The 22,896-nt window shown below is 37.0% G+C and overlaps 1 protein-coding gene across 3 annotated transcripts in view; it reads left to right on the forward strand.

Annotated features, from left to right (window-relative positions):
• The window catches only part of THSD4 (thrombospondin type 1 domain containing 4), a 327,756-nt gene that overhangs the window by 251,248 nt on the left and 53,612 nt on the right, over positions 1-22,896 (forward strand). For all 3 annotated transcript variants that reach the window (XM_069798090.1, XM_069798091.1, XM_069798092.1), the window contains one exon: positions 5,212-5,416. In XM_069798090.1, the coding sequence (XP_069654191.1) occupies positions 5,212-5,416 (205 nt within the window). The remainder of the gene's footprint in view (positions 1-5,211; positions 5,417-22,896) is intronic.

Genomic DNA, 22,896 nt, shown 5'->3' on the forward strand with positions numbered 1-22,896 from the left:
GATGAAAGAGTACATGTTTCTTGGTGGCTAAATCAGTGATACCAAGTTCGGGGAGATGTTGTATTGCTCAAGCAGATCAGCAGATATGATGGCTCCCATGAAGCTCTGTTTCATAGGACGTAGCATATAAAACTTAATTAGCAGTAGCCTCAGCAATTTGTAGAACTAGGATTTATTGATAATATATGGTGTTAAACAGGTCTCCCATCAGTAGCCAGGTATTCTTCTGCTACCCACGTAGCTTCTTGAATGGTGTTTTAGACCATGCACCTTGTCTGATTACTCTTCTCACATTACCCTACCTAACATTTCTTTAGCAGCTGGATCAGCTGTGGTATATCCATAACTGTCCCTGACCCTTTTCTTAGAGTTTTTTACTTATACTTAAGTATGACTTCTGGTAAACATTTTATTCTTTTGCTTTGTAGCTCCATGGATGCCCAGACTCCAAATTAGTTACATATTAAAGCTTTTGGCTAACTATCGGTCAATTTAACTAATTTTTGAAGTTAATGGTGTTAATATATTACAACTCATAACTGTGGCTTTTCTACCTGATAATACAGTGCAGCTAAAGCAACAGAGGCAGGTTATTGTCATGTTGTATTATTTATGCCACTCTACCACATAGATTGTGATTTTTAATAGAATCATTTAGTACTGGAATTGTAACATCTGTTTTCCATTTCAAGGATCAGCACTTCATGTTTTCAGATGCCTGGCACCAGCCCCATTCTGTTGTATACATAGTCCTAAACCCCTATTAAGTCCACCACTGAATATTTCATCCAGATTGTCCCTTGTTTCTCTCAAGAGTTTTTATTTAATTTTGGCATACAGTTGGCTGTAATTCTTGAAGAGTGTCTTTCATGCTAACTTGTAACTTAGAAGAGTTTCTTGAACTACTTTGTAAAAATAGTTGAGTGATATAGAAGATGCATAGGTAGTGCAAGTCAAAAGTACCTCTTCTAAGAAACAACACTTTGCAAGAAAATGTTTTAAGGGACAGGTGTGTCCTAGACCTCCTCATATTGATAGCCAAGGAGCAGCTTGCAGTAGTCCTGTCCAAAATCCTTTTGGTGGGCAGAATACATTTACCTTTGTCTTCTAATTCATCTCATATTCACAAACCTATTTCCTTAAATGTGTATTACATGATGAAAAACAACTGTGAATTCTTCATTGACCAAAGCCTTCTTTCACCATTGTGAGAATGTACTGGGCTGTTAAGTTGGGTGTTAATGTATTTGGCACCCACTTTACATGTCAACCTGCCAGAGCTGTACAAGGAGGCTATCTGAGATATCAGACCTATCTGCTTATCTAGCAAAACTTCTGATCTTCGTATCTATTGACATAGTTAAGACTTATTCATGTTCCAACAGCAAATATTGGAAGGAACACTCACAGTGGATTCCAGTTTGCATCACTTCTTTCCTTGACATCATTTTTTCTTGCTGATGTATCAAAGTGTATTAAGCAATGTGGTAAGGGGATGTATGTTTGCTGTGTATACATGTGTTCAAATGTAATGAATACCGCATCCTGAGAGAAGTTAGAATTCTGTTTACCAGCCTAGTACTACAAGGATGACGACCATTCCAAATATCTGCACAGCTTCAAGCAGCTGTTTAAAAGCAGAGAGAAAAAAGAATCAGCTTGTCAGAAAGGTGTTTGTTTCATCTTCCCAAAATTACTTTGGACCAAGGCCCAGGACATCCTAAGTATTGAGTCCTGGACGAGTAACAGGTGTCTGATCCAATATGTCATGGCCCGTCAGTGCTAGAAATCTATGCTTTATACAGTTAGAAGGAGATTCCCATAGAAAATGTGGGACACAGCCTTGCTATATGATATCCTTGCTGGATCTGGAAATATTAGAGAGTGCACAGCCATTTTTATATGCTTGCCTAAACTGTATTAAGCAAATGTCAAGGTTTTCTAGAGTGTATTAGTTATAACTGCCCTCTTCTTCTGAAACCTATGCAATATTCATCTTTAAAGCACATCATTTCCATGGAAGCCTCAGTAGACGCATTAGTAAAGATTTTTAACTTTTCGTCGTAAAATCGTAATTTGTTGCTAAATACCTGTTCTATTGGTATGTAAAATACATATATGAGTGCACTCTGTGTAATATATATAATTTATTTATTATCTTATTTATCTTGTGTTATTTATTTATTATCTTATTGTTTATCTTTGTCATGTTTTAACCCCAGCCAGCAACTAAGCACCACGCAGCTGCTCACTCACTCCCCCTCACCCAGTGGGATGGGGGAGACAATCAGGAAATAAAAAGTAAAACTCGTGGGCTGAGAAAAGAACAGTTCAATAGAACAGAAAAGAAGAAACTAGTAATGATAATGATAACAAAAATAAAATTACAATAATAATAATAAAAGGATTGGAATATACAAGTGATGCACAGTGCAATTGCTCACCACCTGCCAACCGATGCCCAGTTAGTCCACAAGTGGCAGTTCCCCCCACCCCCAATCCCCCCAGTTTATATACTGGACATGATGTCACATGGTATGGAAGACCCCTTTGGCCACTTTGGGTCAGCTGCCCTGGCCGTGTCGCCTCCCAACTTCTTGTGCCCCTCCAGCCTTCTCGCTGGCTGGGCACGAGAAGCTGAAAAACCCTTGACTTAGTCTAAACACTACTTAGCAACAACCGAAAACATCAGTGTTATCAACATTCTTCTCATACCAAACCCAAAACATAACACTGTACCAGCTACTGTGAAGACAATTAACTCTATCCCAGCCGAAACCAGGACAATCTTATTTATATACTTGTGGTTCTGTGGTTTTTTCCTCATTGTCAGTTGCTGGTTTCAGATTATTAGCTCCTTGTCTCCAGTAATTCATTCTTTGTATCTTTCTCAGTCATTTATTTGAAAGAGCATTTAAACATTACAGGCACTTTTTGCGACACAGGCTCCTTTTACCCTATATGGGAAGAATTCCAAATAGTACAGCCAAAGATTGACAGCTGTTCTGTATGTCAGTCAACATTTGACCAAGAATGACATGTGAGTTTAAAACAGGTTTGGTACTTATTCCCTCCAAAGGAATCCCATTTTTACTGATTGGTTTTGGTGCTTCTGTGAAAAGTAGTTCCATTCAGACTGACCCACAGTAGTTCTGCGTTACGGTCTCAAGGAATGAAACACACTTTTCTCTATTCTCTTTTATTTGCTAAGAGTAAGAAACTTGTATTAACCTGTGTGGGACTCAGTAGTGGTAGAGAACATCATTAAACATTTACGCTAGCAATTCATGTTGTATAACACCTCATACTTGAAAGAATTCCTTCCATAAAACAACTTGCTGGCAGTGGAAATTTCCTGGAAGTCACTATATAACATAGGCTGATGCTAAGTACCAATAAATTTCCCTCCAAAAAATAGACAGTAGAGAAAGTGTAAATACTCTCAGCAACATATCCTTCAAGGAGGACTAGTACAGAGATTAATCAGTCATGGGGCACAGCTGTCTTAAATTTAGATCACTCACATTTTTCAGATTGTTTTAGCAGGTCTGAAATCATATTGTATGGTTTGGTATAGACACTTGTAATTCCTATGTTTAAGCAAATGCATTACATTGTTAGTAATAAAATGCATTTTGAGGCAAAACACAAAAATTGAGCTCGTACATGATTTTAAGATTTCCCCAAAGCAATGCAAATGCAAGATGTTAAACCAGATATTTATATTTGAATCCAAAATATCTTTGAAATCATGCAACAATCTGCTCACACTAGATTTGATAGGATGGAACAGATTTTTAGTTACCAGGTTATCCCACCATGAAACACTAAGTGCTCGGGAATCTTCTTCATTGTCTTGCTTCATGACTACAAACAGATATCATTGTCAAGCTCAATGTGATCCTGGCAATGATGAGTTAGATGGTTTTATCTGTGTTTCTTGGATAGTCATAAAAAACATGTTGGGTGTTAAATATTTATATTGGAACTAAGCAGACTCTGGCTTGCAGTTTAGAACATTTTTCACAGCAAGGGCCAAGTGTTAATATTGGGAATAGGAAAGAAATACAGTGATGCCAAGGCTCAAGATACTCCCTATGTTGTAAGTTGGTGGTATCAAAAAATTCTTTTTTTTCCCCCTCTTACTTGGATGTTTGCTTCCAGGAAAGACCGTAAAACAATAATAAACCATTTTTTCATCAAGAATTTTGCAAGAATTTACAAGTATTTTTTACTATTTGAAATAATAGAACAATACTCTGTCATTTATTTTGAACGTTTTCCATCGAATTACTACATTTCATAAATTATGTGATAGGCTTCTGTTCTACTGTCTCATGTAATATTTCATTCTTACCTGAATGAGAAGTTCTTTTTCGCATGTGCCAGTTAATCATTTAGGTAGATGGTAAGTATTTATCCTAAATGTTATTTAAAGTCTGTAAATACAAACCAGCAAGATCAATGAACAGAAATGTTTCTGTAAAAGAGGAGATCGTCTCTACCATATGTGCACTTTTAAAGTGCAGTAAGTTGGAAAGATTTTTTTTCTGGCTTGTGTCAAATCTGTAACGTTTTTTCCTGCCCTTTAATTTACATTGTTTTAAATTATTTAAATTTTTTTTAAACTACCTTGTCCAAGTGGGTGTTACTGAGTGGGTTGAAGATTTCCTACTCAGTGAACAGGAGGATCACTTCTATAACTGTCTAGACACAGTATAAAGACTTTTTAGAAACCTCTTTTGGTGAGAATAGGCTCAGTGCTCAATTTTAGAGGAGATTAAGACGACACTTTATATATAAACTAGTTCTGCTTTAGTAAAAAGCCCGTCTTGGATCATAACAAAATCATAGCTCTTCATCTCTTTTCTGACTAGCAGCTACAGGAACTATGTTGTTAAGAGATTCTTTCAGCTGAGGAGGGTGTAATCAGCAATGATGAAAGCATTAGTGTTCTTTAGTGGGTTCTGGTATTTTTAGTAGTAGGCTGTAAAAACCTGTCAGCTAACTTGAAATCCCCAAGTCTGTGAGCCCTCTGTTTTTTATTGCCTTTTTGCATACAAAAGAACAAGGGAAGAAATTGCTGAAATGCTAATTCACAAAATCTTTTCAGGATTGGATGTTCTCTGAAAGTCATACTGTCCTCGGTTGTTCTGTCTGAAGTCTGCAGTTACAACATCTTGGAAAAAGAAATCTTACTTTATTTTGCAGAGCATTGGCTGTGACGACTATCTGGGTTCAGACAAGGTGATTGACAAGTGTGGAATATGTGGAGGGGACAACACTGCTTGCAAGGTTGTGTCTGGAGTTTTCAAACACACGCTAACAAATCTTGGCTACCACAAGATAGTGGAAATTCCTGAAGGAGCTACTAAAATCAACATTACTGAGATGTCAAAGAGCAACAACTATTTGGGTAAGTTGCATCTCAGTGAATAAAGCATTCTTTGTGTGCTAGTGCAATGGGTGGAGGTTATGCCAGGAAAGGCCTTCTAAGCAGTGTGAAATAGATGTCAAGAACAAGAGAGGAGAAGGGCGTGGGGGGTGGGGGAGGAATCATTAAACAGATGTTTTGATCAGAACTAACTGGCAGTTTATAATTCTCGCTTGATCCCGCATGACAAACACTGTAGACCTGTTCCCATCTATTTCCCTGTCCGTCTGATTTGGCTTTGGTGTTTCCTATTATTTGGTTCCGCTGTGGTGATTACGCTTCCCACATCATTAACCTTCTCTGAGTGGTCAAGAATCCAGCCAAGCAGCATGCTCATTTATGTAAAGCGTATTGAGACTGCTTGAGGAGAAAAGAGCATCTCCTGATTGCCTAAAAATTCAGTTCTTTTAAAGTGAAAGTATCTCAAGATTGTACTGAGATAATGTAATGTGATACTGAGGTGGTATCCACAGAATGCAAGGTCTTTTGTACAATTGTTTATTCTGAAGCAGGTCCTTAATTCAAAACCATAGAGGATTCTGGAATCATAGCATCTTGTGGTGTATTTCTAGATCTGTCTAGTATGCTGCAAATTGGAGATTATCTGCAGATCTATGTCTGTCCTGTGTGCATTTATGAACTGTGCCATTCCTTGTTGTAACCTCTCATGTTCTCAGGTTACAAAGCCCTTAGTTTGCCTACATTTGTGCTTCTCTTTTTGGAGCCAATTCTGATTGGAGAGAGAAGAGTTGGTTAAGATTTGTAAAAACTGCCCCTCCCCCCTTAATTTCTCTTCACCTGTCAGTCCATCCTTAGATCTGTCTTAAACATTGCCATAGCAAATAATAGAAATGGAGCTACACGAGGCCTTTCTTGCTAGCTTGGTGTCATTATTACTAGAACTATCTGGATGTTCCTGGAAGTTTCAAATCCCAGTACTCCTGTTTGACAGCTACTTTATCTCACTTCTGGCTGGTAAGCATCTCAGCTACTGCTTAAGTACAAGAAAGGAAAGTGCTCATTATTGAATTGCTTCTTTCGTCTTTTCCGCTTTCTTCTCCTTAATTCCTGCTGGAGCTGTAACTACTTCTACAGAAACATTTGCCTGTAGATGGGAGTTTATTATGGGGAACAGTCTGAACTGTAATGCGAACTCCATAATTTTACCAAAAAAGTGATTCTTGAAAAGTGAAGAAATATTACGAGCTACCCACAGTCCAAGGAAACCAAATGTTCTGGACCTCTTATAGGGTGATCTTATCAGTTCTGTCCTGGTTTCACCCAAATGTATTTTTGACACATTATATACACTTACATACACTAGGATTTATTTTTTGATGTGAACAGTTCGTATAGCATCCATCAATACTAAATTGTTTGATGATGATATAAAAGAATAATTCTATCTAAAGAGCTTCCATAGGTACTTGTACATTTGGTAGAAAATGGGTGAGAAAGCAACTTACTTGGCAGAACAGTGAAAGTAGCCACGTTACTAATATATAAAATCATGGAGTTGAATGTAATTTTTCTGTCAGATTTACATGCCAGCATCTGAAAAGAGCTGGCAGAAAAATTCCCTTAGCTATGTTAAAATATCCTGAGCCACTTGAACATTTTTGGAATGGGCAGGACAGAAAAAGAGTAACATTTTTTGCTTAAAAATAACCAGGCTGTTGGCATGTATGGGAAAGTGGCAAAGTTTTTCTTTCCCATGCTACTCCTTATCCCCTGAGCTCTTGGTTTATGCTATCATCTTTTCTTTCTTTCTTTTCTTTTCTTTTTCTTTTTTTTTTTTTTAATCCATTTCATATGTTTCATTTTAAAGCTGCTAGTATGGATTTAGTCTGCTAAATTTGCCAGCTCCCTCCCCTGTTAGGAATTCTTGAGGCTGTAGTTCCAGCTAGAAGGTCTCTAGCCTCTCTGCTTACACCAGTACATGATAAACTTGGTTTATTGAGGCAGGTGAGTTGCACCAGGACAGGAATGAACATGTTCTAACAGATCAGAAAAATGGAAATAGAGAAAGATTTGTCAAGCAATTTATTGGACAAGTGAAATGGTAATTGGGATGTTGGGTTTTGGTATATTGATGGTCACAAATTTCTCACTGATAAAACAGCATTCAAAATTTAGACGTGCACATTTTTATAGAGCACATAACACTGGTAGAGCTGGTAAGCTTCAAAACTCAGATCTGGTATTTACTGGTTTCTCTGTATTTATGGTAATAAGCAGAAGTCTTTAAAACTTCAGAACTTTAAAAAAAAAAAATCTTAAACTCATCCTTATGCCGCAGCAGCAACAAGAAAAACAACCCAGCAGCCATTCCTTTAAGCATGTAGTTGAGTGCTTTGCAAAACTGAAGTTTCAGGTCCCTGTTCTGTCATAGTCCAGCTGTAGGCATCAGGGCTGCTTGTAAGCAACATTCTTCTTGTTGCAACGAGTGTAAGTTAGTTGCTTTTGGTTTTCCTTTGACTTTGCACATTTTATGGTTTCTTCAATGCAAAATCATAACTCAGCTCAAGGTCACTAAAATTCTTTGAGAAGATGACAGCAGATGTTTCTGGGAGTCAGAGTTATCCTGCTTATCTGTGTTCAGGAGACTGTCTTGAGTTCATGTGGTTTCATTAAACAATTTTTATAAAGCTCTACACCTTTTCACTGCTCTTTCAAAAGTACGAAGCAGCTAAGCAATCAGGAAAGTGTGTTTTCACAAGGAGGTATTTCTGTAAAATCAGGAGGTGCTGGAAAAAGCAGGCAAGAATGTGAGGTTTCTTACCCAAAGAGTTTCAAACTCAGCTAAAAGTCATCCAAACATTTGACAGTCTCTCCATACTGCTTTTGTGAATTTATTTGTAGTAATATATTTATTGCTCATTGTTGCAAAACCTGTGACCCTCATAAAAAGCATAGTTCTAATGATGATGCTGAATATGATGGTAGCTTATTAAGGTTTACTAATTTTAAGTATTGCATTTTTGGTTTTTGCACACAAGTTGGAGTGGTTGCAGAAAAAATTTGTAAGTTCTTGCTACTTGAAAGCGAACTTTTGTTAAAAGAAAAACCATGACAGTGCTATATGAAGCTTTTAGTGTTTCTGGAACATGTCATTATCTGGGTAGTCAGAATGTGCAGATTAAAGGAGGTAGCCTATTTCAATGGTTGTTCAACTGGTTGTTCATATAACTTTATAATTAACTTCACAAAGACTACAAAATCATAGATTTCTTGTGCATCTAGTGGTCTATACTGTTTTATTTCTGTATACCTTAAAAACCTTCAACAACATTGTTTCTGTTTTCTTCTGCTTATGTTTTCTTTTTTGAGGTGTTCTCCTGTTTTTGAATGAATGAATTTCATACAGCACAAACATAATATTTTCTTCTCCCCACCCCACCCTCAGCGCTAAAAATCCTTTTAGGTTTTCTGTTTCTTGAAGATCTTTACTGTAGGAAGAGTGTCGATCTGATAAAGGAAGATATTTTAACAGTCAAATTGAGAATGGTCTGCGACATTAACTGGTGTTTCTTAGTGAGACAAAATGAACTACCTCTAACAGAGCCATAAGGCAGATCAGAAAAAATCCAGGAAACATCTTGGATTTTTTCCGTGCGTGTGTGTGTGTGTGTTTGTGTGTTCAGAAAGAAAGCAGTTCAGTTTTGGACTGCTAAATAATAGCTGTTAATAACTTAATAATGTATTAATCAGTCTGTATATTTACTCTGGTATTTTTTTACAGTTAGAAGCAAAAGCTACGTATTACAATTTAGGTTTAGACTCTATAAAGTGTAAACAAGGCTATAGGCTGTACAGTCCTGAGCTATGTACAGAATGACTTGCTTCTCAAAGTAGTTTTCAGCATTACTTTCTTACTGGCTGGTGTGTTAGACCTTTCGGCTACAGAACTGCTGACCTTGGACAAACTTTTCCATTGGCAAAGCACTTATGTCACATGCTAGTCTTGTACAGAAAAGAGACAAAGACATACTTTTTATCCCACTGGTAATCATCAGCTGGCCAGTTCTCATACACTGAAATGGGAAGCTTGCCACTGAATTAAGTAGGACAATAATACCTTAAGTGGGACCAGTACATTACAGCACTTACGCTGCAAAACATGTGGTTTTGAGGATAAATACTTCAGCATCTTTGCGATTGGGATTTGGGATAATGGCAACATTTTAAAGCCAAATGACATGAATCCGAAGCGATTATTTGGAAGGTGTTTTTTTGCATGTTGGGTCTTGAGAACCTAATTCAAAGAAGCTGGTTGTTACCCATATCCATAGCCTCAACAGCAAGAGAATCTGATGGCTAGGGGGTATCAATAGTAAAAAATAGAATTTAGCTTAATACAAGAATGAAAGATACAATGGTTGAAAATGTATTAGTTTTGAAATACGCTTACCAAGTGTAATGAACTTATTCTGATTGGAAGGAATCTGGTAATGTCCTGTAACTCAAGCAACAGTTTGTTTCTGGAGCAGTTGTCTGAATCAGGAGTCATATGACTTTGAGATTTGATTCTGCAAATGGTACCAGCCATACTGCCTGCCATCGTTGGCAGGAGGTGTTTATGAGATACCTTATGACAGTATATACACTAGAGTTTTGGCAAGTCTCTTAACATTTGCCTTACCTGAATACTGTTTACTACAAAGATGTTTCATAGTGAGATTTACTTCATTGCTAATTGTAAAGCTCTTTATCCTTTAGGATATATTATGTATTTCAGTTTTCTTTTTCATGGAATTAAGTTATTTCAGCCACTAAATAAGATAAGGAGATCTTTGGATCTAATCCATTTTCCCTGCTTTCTGTAAAATGATACTCTGCTATTCTAGCATCTTCTATTAGCACATGCCAATATAGTGTCTTTGTAATTAAACTAAGAGTTACACATTAATATTTTTTTAAACAAAAGTCCAAGAGATGTTAATAGCATTCTTGTGAATATTGGTGTGCCTGAGCATGAATATGGATTTAAGGAATTTGTCATATGAAAACAAGAGTGGCTGATAGTAAATGGGCTGTAAAAAGATTCTCTAAAAAATATTTTGATTCAGTATTCCCTGCAGCAGATAACATTCAAATGGTATGTCTCATGATGAAATATTGTTAGCAGCTCTTGAGCTTAAAGGGACATTTTGAAATCAGTTTAGAGATTCAAACTTACAGCAAATAAAGGGGTTAGATTAGAACACTGGCAGAGAATTTAGAAGATAAACATTGTTAGAGGTACTGCTGTATTACATGTGATCATATGAAAATTTTTATATGTTAGCAATTAAGTAATTGATTTCCTTCATGTGGTGCTAATTAGATTAATACACTTTAAAATATGTATTTTTTTAATTGCTCTTAATGCTTTTTTTCTTATAATTTTTATACGCAATTAAAGGTTTCTGTGCAAAAAAGTTGCAACAGACACATATAGTAATATGGAGGAGAGAGGATATGTGTTTGAATTTTCAAGGCTTGGAATAAACATGCAAGAATATGCCAGCAGAGGATAGTTTTTCTATTTTCTCAGTTAGTTTATATACAAGGGATCTGCTTATAATAAACTTTTGTTACAGTGCTTAGGTGTGCATTGGGTTCAGTGGCTGTCCCAAATAAGTAGTGAGAGGTGTTAGTGCACCATAGATAATTCTTACATTTCTGTTCAGAAACAAAATCTGCAATTTTTTCATTTGAGTTTAGGAAGTGCTGCAACCCAAAGCTATGCTATTTTGTGTGTTTATTGTGATGGACTTGTGAAACCCCCAGAGGGACTTCGACCTTGTATTTCTTATCGTGTATATTATTCATTGAGTGCATTCCTGTATGTGTCAGTCTATGCATTAGAGTTGGAGTGTCTCTCTCACATATACAGCTTACTGAATGCATTACTTATAAACTGTGTAATTACAATATCTGGATTAGAATAACTGTTTTTTTTACCTTTTGTCCTTGGTCCTCTTGCCTGTTCTCTGCTGGAGTTAAACAACAAAGACATTTCTTTGTACAGACGACGATGTGCTCCAAACTGTGAAGAAAAGATTTAAGGAATCACTTCTTAAGTAAACTGAAATTATGTGCAGCAAGTTCAAACCATAAGGAAATTTCAGAGTAAATTATTAATAGCTGAAGAGGCAGTTACAATCTCTGTGTAAATTTAACCAGAACATTTTGAATAATATTCATAAAATACACTTTTTATGCGTAGGAATCCTAGCAAATCTGTTGTGTAGTTATTTCCTGAATACTAAACTGAAGAGTCAGGAAATACTACACAGAAAGAGGAACAACTTGGTTTTTTGGAAAATGTTTGCAAAGCCAAGCGTTCCTATAAAAGCATAGTAATGCTGTTATCGATTGATAACTCCTGCTCATTTGCTTCTGACTCATCTCCTTGTTTCCACTCTCAGTCTTTTCCTGCAGTGCTTCAGACTTTACTTTTGGTTAGGTATTTTCTGACTCTACAAAATTGGCCATTAACAGAAGCTGAACCAATTTTTGACCACCTCAAAAAGTTCAATTCTGTGTCAGTTTTAGAAGAGACCTGATGAGCAGAGAAGATTCTGATTTTTTCCACTTCACTTAACTCAGTTTAGTTAGCATTGGTTGCTTAGTTGTAGTTAATAATTTATTAATTATAATTTGAATTAATTGCTCTCTGCTTGGCCATGCTTTAATTCAAAACTAACACAGGTCTACTAAGAGAGTTGTCTTTCTCAACATGAATTTAAAAACAGCCTCAGTACCAAAGTGTCTAATGCTGACCTATCCAGGAAAATGCTTTAACATGACTGTTGTTTTATGCACAGAAGCTCAGAGTCTGATCAGACAAACATGCATTTTTTTAGCATCTACCCAGTCCAGTGCATTTGAGTTAATATTACACTAATTGCTGACAGATTCACTTCAGGATTTACATTTAGACTACATGTGCTGGCCTGAGACTTTAAATGGGTTGCATTTCCTTAAGCTGAAAAGTAAGTACAGTATTGTGGTTAGTTGGTTATGGCAAAACTTGTTTACATGGGTGATTTTTGATCATTTCGTGGTCTTCCTCTGCAAACTATAGTTTCAGTGGATATGGGGCCTACAACCTATTCTTATTTTGGGTCGTGATACTTACCTTTAACATAGCCAGTCTGGCTGTCACATTCTGTTTGGAGGATTCAAGACGATGGTGAAGAGGCATGAGGAGTATCTGGTTTATGCCTGGAGATGGTAGAAGTCTTAGAAGTGTATTCTGCCAAGGCTTTTTGGGTCAGTCTGAGTTTGAATCTTGCTGTCTGTGGTCGTATTCCTGTCACAATGAGCGTGTTTTTTCCCTATTAAAAAAGTCATAGCTAGGGTGAAGTGTTCACTGTGTTACATTTAAACAGTCTTTGTACTTTCTTCTGTTCACTAAAATTATTGATAATTTTCTATTTATTCAACCATTCCTTCCTAAAAGGTAATGGTAGGTTACAGGACAATTGAGATTATACTGCTTATCCTTTCTAGCCACAGTTGTATGTGTGTTGTCACGTGGGCTAGTTCATTCTGTGATTTGGAAGGCCTTTTCTGTGGTGATGCTAGGTAAGCCTCTAGGACACACAAAGCCAGGGAAGGTATAGGATCTTTCACTTGTAAAAGCCCTTAGAAGATAATGATTTTTGACAAACAATATGAGCTTATCATCGAATTTAAAAGAACAAAACCAGAAAAATCCAGGACTGGATTTTCCCACTGAATCATGGTGGGACAGCTTCATGTAAGGTATAGGCTGGGAGGCAATCTAAAATCCAGTGTGAACACTCCTGAAGCTGTAAAGGGGATTTCACTTATGATCTGATACAGTGCTACTTGAAGTCCTTGAAGGTTATGCCAGTATTTGACCTTTGGATTTCAGCCTATGTTTGAAGATAATGCATGTGTAGATAAATTACAAAAGAGAATAAAAACTGTTGCAAGTTTGCTTCTAATGCAAAAGGGTTAAAAACTAATAGGAGACAGTATATTAAGACAGATAGAAATGTGCAGTAGCTATCTTTCTAACACTTCGTACCTGAAGATTGTTACTAAGATGCCTGGTTCTTCATGCACACCCCCCTACATTTACATATCGTTTGAATTATTGTCCTGAAAATAGTTTCAAATTGATATTCTGCAGGGAGAGTTTCTTTCACTAAATAAATGTTCATCTTATTGTAGCCAATATGTATTACTTGGTTAGGGTGATCACTTACTAAAACCCTTGAAGTTGTTAAGACTTTAGATGAAATTCAACCCTGGTGTTAATGAATTCAGCTCCACTGAATTCAAGTTGCACAAGAGTCTTACCTAGTCTAATGACCTGTAGTTGAACCAGAATATATCTAGGACATTATTCTTTGCTGAGCATATATTTTTTCAATACCGGTGTTGCTTAAATAATGACATTTTAGAGTTTCTGGCAAGGTTATCTTATTATAGTAAATTCCAAGGTGACCTTTTCCCTTCTGGCTTCATTTAACAGCCAGCTAATATCTAACACTCTGTGTAGTGGTCTGTAGGCACATTTTGAAAACATACAAAATAAATGCTTTCTCAAAAGCTGGTTATTCTTTTTTATATATTAAATGGCAGATCTTAAAAAAAAAGGCAGACCATGTTACTCATCTGGGTGATGGGAACTACTCTTTCCCCTGGCCTTAGAAAAGTGGTTAAGCCTTAACTTCTGTATCGCAGCTTTCCACTACTGTCTTACAAAATAGTCTTCTGCATGTTGCTTGCCATTGATGTTTTCACTTACAAGCTTTTAAATAAGTTTCTCCTTGCTTGCTGATTGTGGGAGATCTGCTGAGAGATAGCTCTAAGTTGGGGTGCCGAGCAAGAAGCCTGGGTGCCTGGCCTGGGAGACCAGTGGCTTTCCATCTGGCCTGAATCTCAAGGACAGTTCTCCGTGTTGCTGCTTTTCCAGGTAAATGGCTTCCTGTCCTTTTTCCTCTGCATTTGAAGAAGACTGACTATTTCTTTCCAGCACCCATTGGCTAAGCTTTTTGGCTCATACCTGTTCATTGATGACAGCGGGTTTGAACAGTTTTGGAACTCATAGAAATCATGTTTTCATTTCCTGTGTTTCCTTGTTCTGTCATCATTTGACAGAGGTGGTGTTGGTGGTTTTTGGTTTTTTTGTTGGTTTTTTTTAACATTTGTTTGTAAGCAATGTTCTTATAAAAACAGCTATCACTACAGCAGTGCACCAGCTGAATCCTGCTGTTGCTTTGATGATCTGCCCTGCAAATACATCATCTGAACAACAGCCAGCAGCAATGAGTCCCACTGAGGTGCTTGTTGCATAAGTTCTGTATTAAAGGAATGTTTTTTCCTTCTCTTGAAATATGGAAGGGTTGTTTTGAAAGGAAGGGAAAGGGATAAAAAGAAGTATGCAAAATAGTGAGAGGAAACTCAGAAAGGCTGGTTGTTCAGCTTGACTTGTAAAGCACCCAACAGTCTGATTGCTTATATGACTTTGCAGACCCTCTTGGGCTGGAAGCCTCTGGAGAACTGACTCTGCAAGATTTTCAGTATTTCCTGCTTCTTGTCAGACCCCAAAATCTTTTAATTTCAGCCTTTTCCACAGTGTTTTGATTATACTTCTGCTTCCAGTTATGGACAGAACCAAGGAACTTGAATGCAAAATTTCAAAGAAAATGCATTAAAAAATGAAAGAGGTGGGCTGTTTGAACAATTTTTGTTAATCTGAACCCAATTAACATGAGCTTCTTAGATCTCAAAGTTTTAGATTATTTTTGGCTTCTAGTTGACGACCAAACAGTCAGATAGTTTGCATGAAAATACATCTTCCAATGTTGGTTTTAGTGCAGTGTTTGGAATATCAATACATAGTTTGTTCAAGGCTTCTTAAAAAATCTAAGCTCTTCTGAACAGTGTGTTTTAATTGAGCATCTTGCGATGCATACATTTCACGGCACTGACGAATATTCAGTAACATGGATTATCCTCTCACAAATGCAGCTCACTTTCTGCTTTCACTCCATTCTTCTTTGTCTCTAATATGGCCACCAAGGGACCATTTTGGAAATGTCATGTACTCTTCGGAAGTCATTAGCTTTGTGAGTTGATTGAAGTCCATCATACATAATCTGTTGCTCAGTTGTCTTTTTACCTGGAGTAAACACTACTTTGACTAAGGATGTTCTTTTTTAAAGTTGTGATCAAGGTGTAGTGGTCTTACCTTGCTAGTCATGGGTCTGATACAATACTTCTCTTAACTTCTTACAAATTTTAATTCAAAATGAATTTTGTACTCTGACTTAGCTATGCATAGAGAATGACCGGCGTCAGTCCAAATTCATAAACTATCCCTAGGCAAATTCCCAAATCACATGAAGACACATTTTGTCCTTTTCTTGCCAAGAGGAGAGGTTGATACTAATTTAAATAGTTGTTCGAATGCTACACAACAAAACTTAATAAAAAAATGGTTGGGAACCTGGTTTCAATTGTCATAGATATTTCTGTACAGCATTCTTTGATTCCCTAATCTTATTTTATTCTGAGCAAAATTCTCTTTTGGATGGCGAAAAACCTTTCTTTGTTCCTTAAGCACCCCTTGATCTGGTCAGATAGAATGTGTTCTTACATCTTTGTCTGATTTTGTAAAAGAAACATATTTTTTTCTTTTTTTTTTTTCCTATTGCTTCTCTTATTTCCCTTTGAACTTCTCAGATTCAACATTTTTGTTTCTTACCCTTTAAAAAATCTCTTTTAGTAAAATAATCACCCAGTAGAAATTCTACATGATTAGTGGCTTCATGCTTGGATCCAATAAAGAGATTTCATCTGCAGATAATATTTTTATATTGCAGCATTAAATTCCAAAAGAAATCCAAGTCTTTTCTAATACCCAATATATATGGGGATTTAAAACTTGATTTATAGACTGTGTGATTAGGTTAGTCAAGGGAGATTAAACTTTATCCTTTATTTCTGAACTTGCCCAGTGTCTTTGTTTTCTATCGAATATTACTTCAAACACTTTGTGTCAGAAATATTTGGGTGCTTAGAATCCTAACAGACCCAATCTTCCTTTCATATTTGTACCAGTGGCAGCAGTAGTTACCCCCCCAGTCATGGCTCCATTTATTTTACATATTTGTGTTATAATCATACTGCTGTAATTGTGGAAATTTTGGTAGTGTGGCTGAGAGTTCTGGGTCAGGTGAATGTTTGCTGTGAGACTATGTACTTGTTTTTAGTGAGCTGCTTGGCAAAAGTTACCAGCTCACACTGCTGGTCTAGAGTTGGCTTAGGGACCCTGAGGTAGAAAAACTGATTATCTGTTGGCCACTGGTAACCACAAAATGCTAATAAAGGGTTTTATTAAGGGCATGATAGTCCAGCTGCAGCTAGTCTGCATTAAGAGGTTAACACCTCAGTCCATCTCATTTACCTACATTCACCTACACCAGCTCTTCTACCAAAGAAAATAATACACAGCTTTGAGTCAGCATGCAGTCAGTTGGCATAAGTGATTGCTCTGGCACAAGGCTACAGCAACAGCTATTTCCTCTGCACCTATAAAAATCTGTAGCTGGTACAGAGCAAGGAACACCTGAACGTAACTTAAAATAAGGATTCTATACAGGAGTTTCGCTGAAATTACGGGAGGTTAAACCTCAGGGAGGAGCAGGAGCAGGGCTGTTCATTGAGCAGGAGGACTCTAACCAAAGCATAACATTTAAATGATAAGCAATACCAGAGCTTTGGAAAACTTTGGGAAGAGATACATTTTTATTGGCAAAAAGAAGCCCCATCATTTGTCTTGTAAATTGCTTGTAAGGACTTAAGGCAACAACATCTTAGTGTATAATGTGTCTGCAGATGTTCAGTCTTACTGCAAAATAAAGATTCCTTCAATAAGTGGAATTATAAGTTTACTGTTGAGTTTCTGTCATAACACTTCATCATTCTCTTTTAGGTTCATATTCCAGAGGACTGGAGGGATTGATTTTTCCTTAAGTGTCTGGCAGAGCTAGAAGAGGTTGTTACATATCCAGAACAATAGTTCCCTCTGATTTTTTTTGTTATTCTTACCAAATACTTCTTCTTTCGTTCCCCAAGCCTAATTAATGCAGGGGAAGGCCAAGCCATGGGGATTGGTTTGAACTCAAATTTACATTATAAACAGGCAATACCTTTCTTCAGTTTTCTTCCGCCAGTAAAAAAAAGACTGAGAAGCATGATGCAGTCTTAAATATGTGTTAAGAGATTGTAACTTTCCAACATCATCATTTTCTGTTGCATTTTTAATGAAGTGGACTTCTGAAAAGATGTCTCCAATGTGGCAGTTGAAAAAAGCATGTAATCTTAAGAACTTAGCGGTTTCTTCAGACTGCATCTATTAATACAGTGAGAAATTAATTTTTCTGTAACCCTTGTCTCTCTTAATAGCACATCATAATTCATTCCTAAAGCTTTTGAGTGTCTAGTTCAAAACAGTTCTTCATGGATTGTTTTGAAACTGTTTGTACAATCCTAATGAGCAACCCACCTAGTTTATTGTTTACTACCAGTGGTTAACTCTTATTAGAGGGAGAGGTATTGTGCATTGAAACTGCAAAGTGTGTCAGTTATTTAAAAGCAAAGTTTCACTGGTTTATGAATGAAACAGAGGGTTCCTTCCCCGTGCCTCTTAACGTGGGCTCAATTCTGAGCATTGTGCAGAAGACAGATTTTAGAGAACTGCAAAGGAAAATACAGGATTTTATTCCATTCTGTTAGTTTGTGAAGAAGTGTCATGTATTTGTAATTTAGTACGTTGGCATGAACCTTGTAGGTAGTTTAATTTAAAAAGATAAACATGGGAAATTCTATTAATGTGTTCGGATTAACCTTGAATTACCTTGTACTGATGGTGGCCCTTTGGAGTGCTTCTTTGTAACAAACTGCATGTGGTAGTTCATGTGTCAGAAGAGGTGCGTACCCAGAACCCAGGGAGAAGTACGTCCGATGACCATACAACAAACAGAAGTAGTGTTTTCACAAGCTATTTAGGACAGTGCAGCTTGTATCTTGGTTCTTTGCCTTTATTTGTCTTCCGTTAACAGACTGTGAAATGAGCATACTAACAAGTAGAACACAATGTTATTGTAAAAATAAAACCAGACAATTATTTCAGACATTCAAATGCTTAAGAAAACAGCAATGTGATTTTCTTTATGCACCTTGGAAGATGAACGTTATTTTGTATTTATGGAGAATCAGGTGAGTCTGATGCCTTAGGATGTTTGATACTCTATCCTGCCAGAGTCATGTTCCTGAGTTAGATTTTGTTGGCTAAAGTTGAAAGTTAAACTGAGAAACAAAGCAAATAAGGAATCTTAAAATTTACTAGTCTCTGTTGGTTTTCAGTTTAGAATGTGTGCTATGTCTTTAGCATCTCTACCTCCACTGCGTACACTTTTGAAGCAAAGGTGAAATCAAATGGAGTTGTTTTGTTCCCGCCCTGGAATTTCTCTAAAGATTCAGGAGGAAGCAAAAGAGAGTGTGGAATTGGATGTAAGCATTTGCATTTTATTTCAGTATCATCCCTAATGCAGATGAAGCAATAGCAATTTAACACTTTTCTGGAGATGAATTGATGAAGGCTTTTTTCAGTCTGTTAGCTTCATCACTTCTTTTAAGCAAAAGACAATGGTAATATGGTCAGGGCTCCTGTGAAGTCCAACCAAAATCAGGCATGTTGGAACCCGGCTAGGCTTCAGAGTTAGTTTGATGCATCTCCATCGGCCTTAATTCTGCAGGTGCAGATGAGTATTCTCTAAAGAAGCTTAAAGACCCTCCACTCTCCTTAGTATTAAAGAGTTAATAAGTTACCTGTTAGATTGCAAGGTAAGATTCTAAAACTGAGAGTGCTGCATGTTAAAGGAATACAGTGACAGAGCAGATACAACATTACTGTATAATGAAGTCCAAAATTTTCTTTAGTATTTCATTAGTATATTTTGTGTATACATCTGAGGATGCAGATATTCCTGGTGAATTTAGTGTCATTAGTCACAGACTAATGCTGCTTTCTTTTCGCTTGGTTGAATTGTGCCATTTTCATCTACTATTTTTGAATTTTCATCATGTCTTAGAGGTAGAATGAATTAACAGGACTGAAGAGTAAGCACTGACTGTAGCATCTGCTCATACGCAAGTCATCTGTTGCTCCTTCATTTTGGTATACCTATGTCTTAAAACTGGTACAGTATTGTATATGTAAAATCAAATTCCTGTTGGATTTAGATTTTAACAAGAACTGATAACTGTTACGCATCGCCACCTGCTTGTGCTTTTTCTTCCCTCCTCCAGTATAAAGCAGCCATACTATGGCTTTCTCCCCTTGAAAACTGAAAAACAGCTTTTAATATCTGAGTTGTAGTTTTCACCTCGTTCTTCTGTCCTTCTAAGGTAGTTCAGTACCACCACTTGCAAGGGTGAAATTTCTACTCTTCCTAATGGTGCAGAATAATGGAATAGTGGAATTCTTTAGGCCTGCATATGTGCTGACACTGACAACTTAAAGCCTTAAAAATATACTATGTCGACGAGGTTTTCAAGCAAATGTTTAATGTTAATGGTAATATGTTTAATTGGTCTAAAGTACTTAAGAGTCTGAAGTACAGATTCTGTTTTAGCATGTTGTGTCAGATAAATTATACTAATCTTTTGCAAAGTGTTGGGTTTCACAACAGAGGTGAAAGTGAGGGTGCTACCAAAGGTGTTGCATATTTGCATCCCCAGCAGAAATGATGGTGGATTTGAGTTAAATATTTATGTTGAACCTCTTGACTGTCATGATGATCCGGCTTTCTCAGAGTCCAAATCAATGTAAGAAAAATCCTAGAACTGATCTTCTGAGGGAATGAAATAACAGGTCAGACCTTTCATCTTGTGCATAGTTTTGCGCCTATGAGTATAAGCAGAGCCGCCCAGGTTTCTTGTTCTTTGAAAGGCTCCCAGACTTGAATAGATCGTTAAGATGTTCCAAAAGTATTTCAGGACACTGCCCTTTAAAATTGATAATAAATAGCAGTGTAGCCAGTGAGCACTTAAAATCCATTCAGCATGGTAAATAGTTCCAGAGGGAAGGGTGGGAACAGTGACTAAAACTCCTTGCTGTGCAAGGGTGCCCTCCTTCACCTTCTCTTGGTAGTGTTTTCTGCTGTGTATGGGTTTGTACTTCATGCCTCCATCCAGAATTTGGCAGTTGAAACAAAAGCTCCTTGGTTCTTTGAGAAAATCGTCACAGAAGGTGCTTCTTATCTTCAAAGTGTTTTCCTGACATTAATTAATTGAATCCTCACGATCCTGTGAGCAGGATAAGGAGCAGCCTGAAAATGCCCATTAAGCACTCTTACTGCAATGAACTGTATTAAACACTTTTGGAGCCAAGCTGGAAAAAGTGTTTTTTCTACTGCCCAAATAACTTTAAATGTGTTTGAAAAGCAGTGCACAAAAATTAAAAATGCTTTTGAACTTTCGGCAGACTTTTATGCCTACGTGCTTGTGGATGTAAAAAAGCTGCTGTTCAAACAAGCAGGGGCAGATCCTCAGCAGCTTGTAAATTACAATGGTGCCATTGATTTCATTGGAACTGTGCAGCCTTAGACAAGCTGAAAGGCCTGGCTTTTTGCTTGGGAAATGAAGCAATATGTAGTAACACCTGATTTGAATAAAGAGCTTTAAAACCTAGTAATAATAATAGTAATAATACCTATAATGAAGATATACTTGCAAACACATGGAATAGATTTTGTGTGAGACTGAGTCAAGAGAAAGACACGTTAAATGAATGGAAGAGAAAGGCAAAATAAAATAAAGTCATCGGTATTTGTGGATATATCCTAGTTTGAAAATGGAAAATATTTTATCTCTCCACTGAATAACCAAAAATTCCTTTCTCTCTCAAGCGACCACTATCCTAAACTGTATCTGACAGTAAGTCATTGTATAGGGAACTGATTTGTGTTTTGGTTATTTAGTGTGGGGTTTGTTTCTGTCTTGACTGAAGTTAATCAGGAAATGCTGTTAAGCACTGAAGTTACTGTGTGGATCTTTGATAGGATTATAAATGAAAAGTATGCAGCATTGAAACTCACTGGACTTGGAATATATGCATATCAATATTGCCCAGAAAGATCTTTAATATTTAGTTCATTTGTGGTCAGATATTTTCCCTAGCAGTTTTGGTCCTTAAATAATGTAAGCATGATAGTTTGAAAGTAAAATAATTGTTAATCAAGTAGGCTGTGAACTTGGAACACTGAGACAGAGATTGATTAGAAGAAGACAGATAAATATGTCATACTGAAGACTATGAATAGTATTTCAGTCTGCTGATTTAAATGAGAAATGTTACCTTCACTGTATCGGATTTGTGATATCTTCCTATTTAGTGTAGACAAAAATGAACCTAAGAGATGGGAAAAGAGCTCTTGAATAAATTATTAATCTGTTGTGTTTGGTATGTTACATGAAGCTGAGGTTGCAGTAACATACTGTCTTTTTTGGTCATTGGCAACCAGGGCGACAATGGGGATTTTTTTAGACAACTCAGAGTGCAGCAATATTTCTTGGTTTTGAACAGGTTTAAACACAGGTATGTTGGTGAGTCCCAGGCCTGTATGTATGCATGTACAAACACAAATTAAGGGCCTACAGCTTTTGGGCAATAGGTATAGAAGATCTTCATTCTCTAGAAATTTAATCCGATTGTGTGTTGCCCTTTTTCTGCTGCTTTCATATTCCTACCCTGCCTGAGTAAGCATTGGAAACCATTATTGGTTATCGATGGGTGCACTGAAGATCTTATGTTGTTCACAGCATCAGTTGCTGGATAAAGTGCTGAGCTTGCTGCTGTACTCCAAACTGAGAGTGATGATAGAAATAGAAGTCTGTGTCCCAGAGTGATTAACACTGAGGTCAGTTCTGATGAGGCGCCTAGCATCCATCTTTTCTGGAATCTAATAACTGAAAAAAGGTGTTACAAAGCCTTGCAGCCTTTCTCTTCATGATGCATTTAGAAGTCGGAAGAAACAGTGTTTTTACATCATATATTTGAGAAGAGTATTGAACGACTCCTTTGACAAAAAAGAAAACTCCGTTAGCTGATCAGCGGGATGGCAATACTGAGCTTCGCAGAATTTCACCGTTCAGAGAACAGTATTTGCTGCATTTTGGCTGTGTATGTTATGCCAGTGAAAGCCTTTTTGTGTGTTGCTCAGCCAGTACCTTATTTATATGGCAGTGGTTTGCAGTATTACTCCATGCCTTTTTTACCTTGGCTTTCTTGTTGGATGTTTTTTTTGTTTGATTGGTTTTTTGTTGGGTTTGGGTTTGGGGGGGGTTGGCATTAAGCAGAAGACAGTGTCAATGCAGATGTATGCAATGATTTTATTGGTTTGAGTGGAAGAGACGTTGGATCACCTGGT

This window comes from Haliaeetus albicilla, chromosome 12 (assembly GCF_947461875.1).
Source record: "Haliaeetus albicilla chromosome 12, bHalAlb1.1, whole genome shotgun sequence".
Taxonomy (NCBI): domain Eukaryota; kingdom Metazoa; phylum Chordata; class Aves; order Accipitriformes; family Accipitridae; genus Haliaeetus; species Haliaeetus albicilla.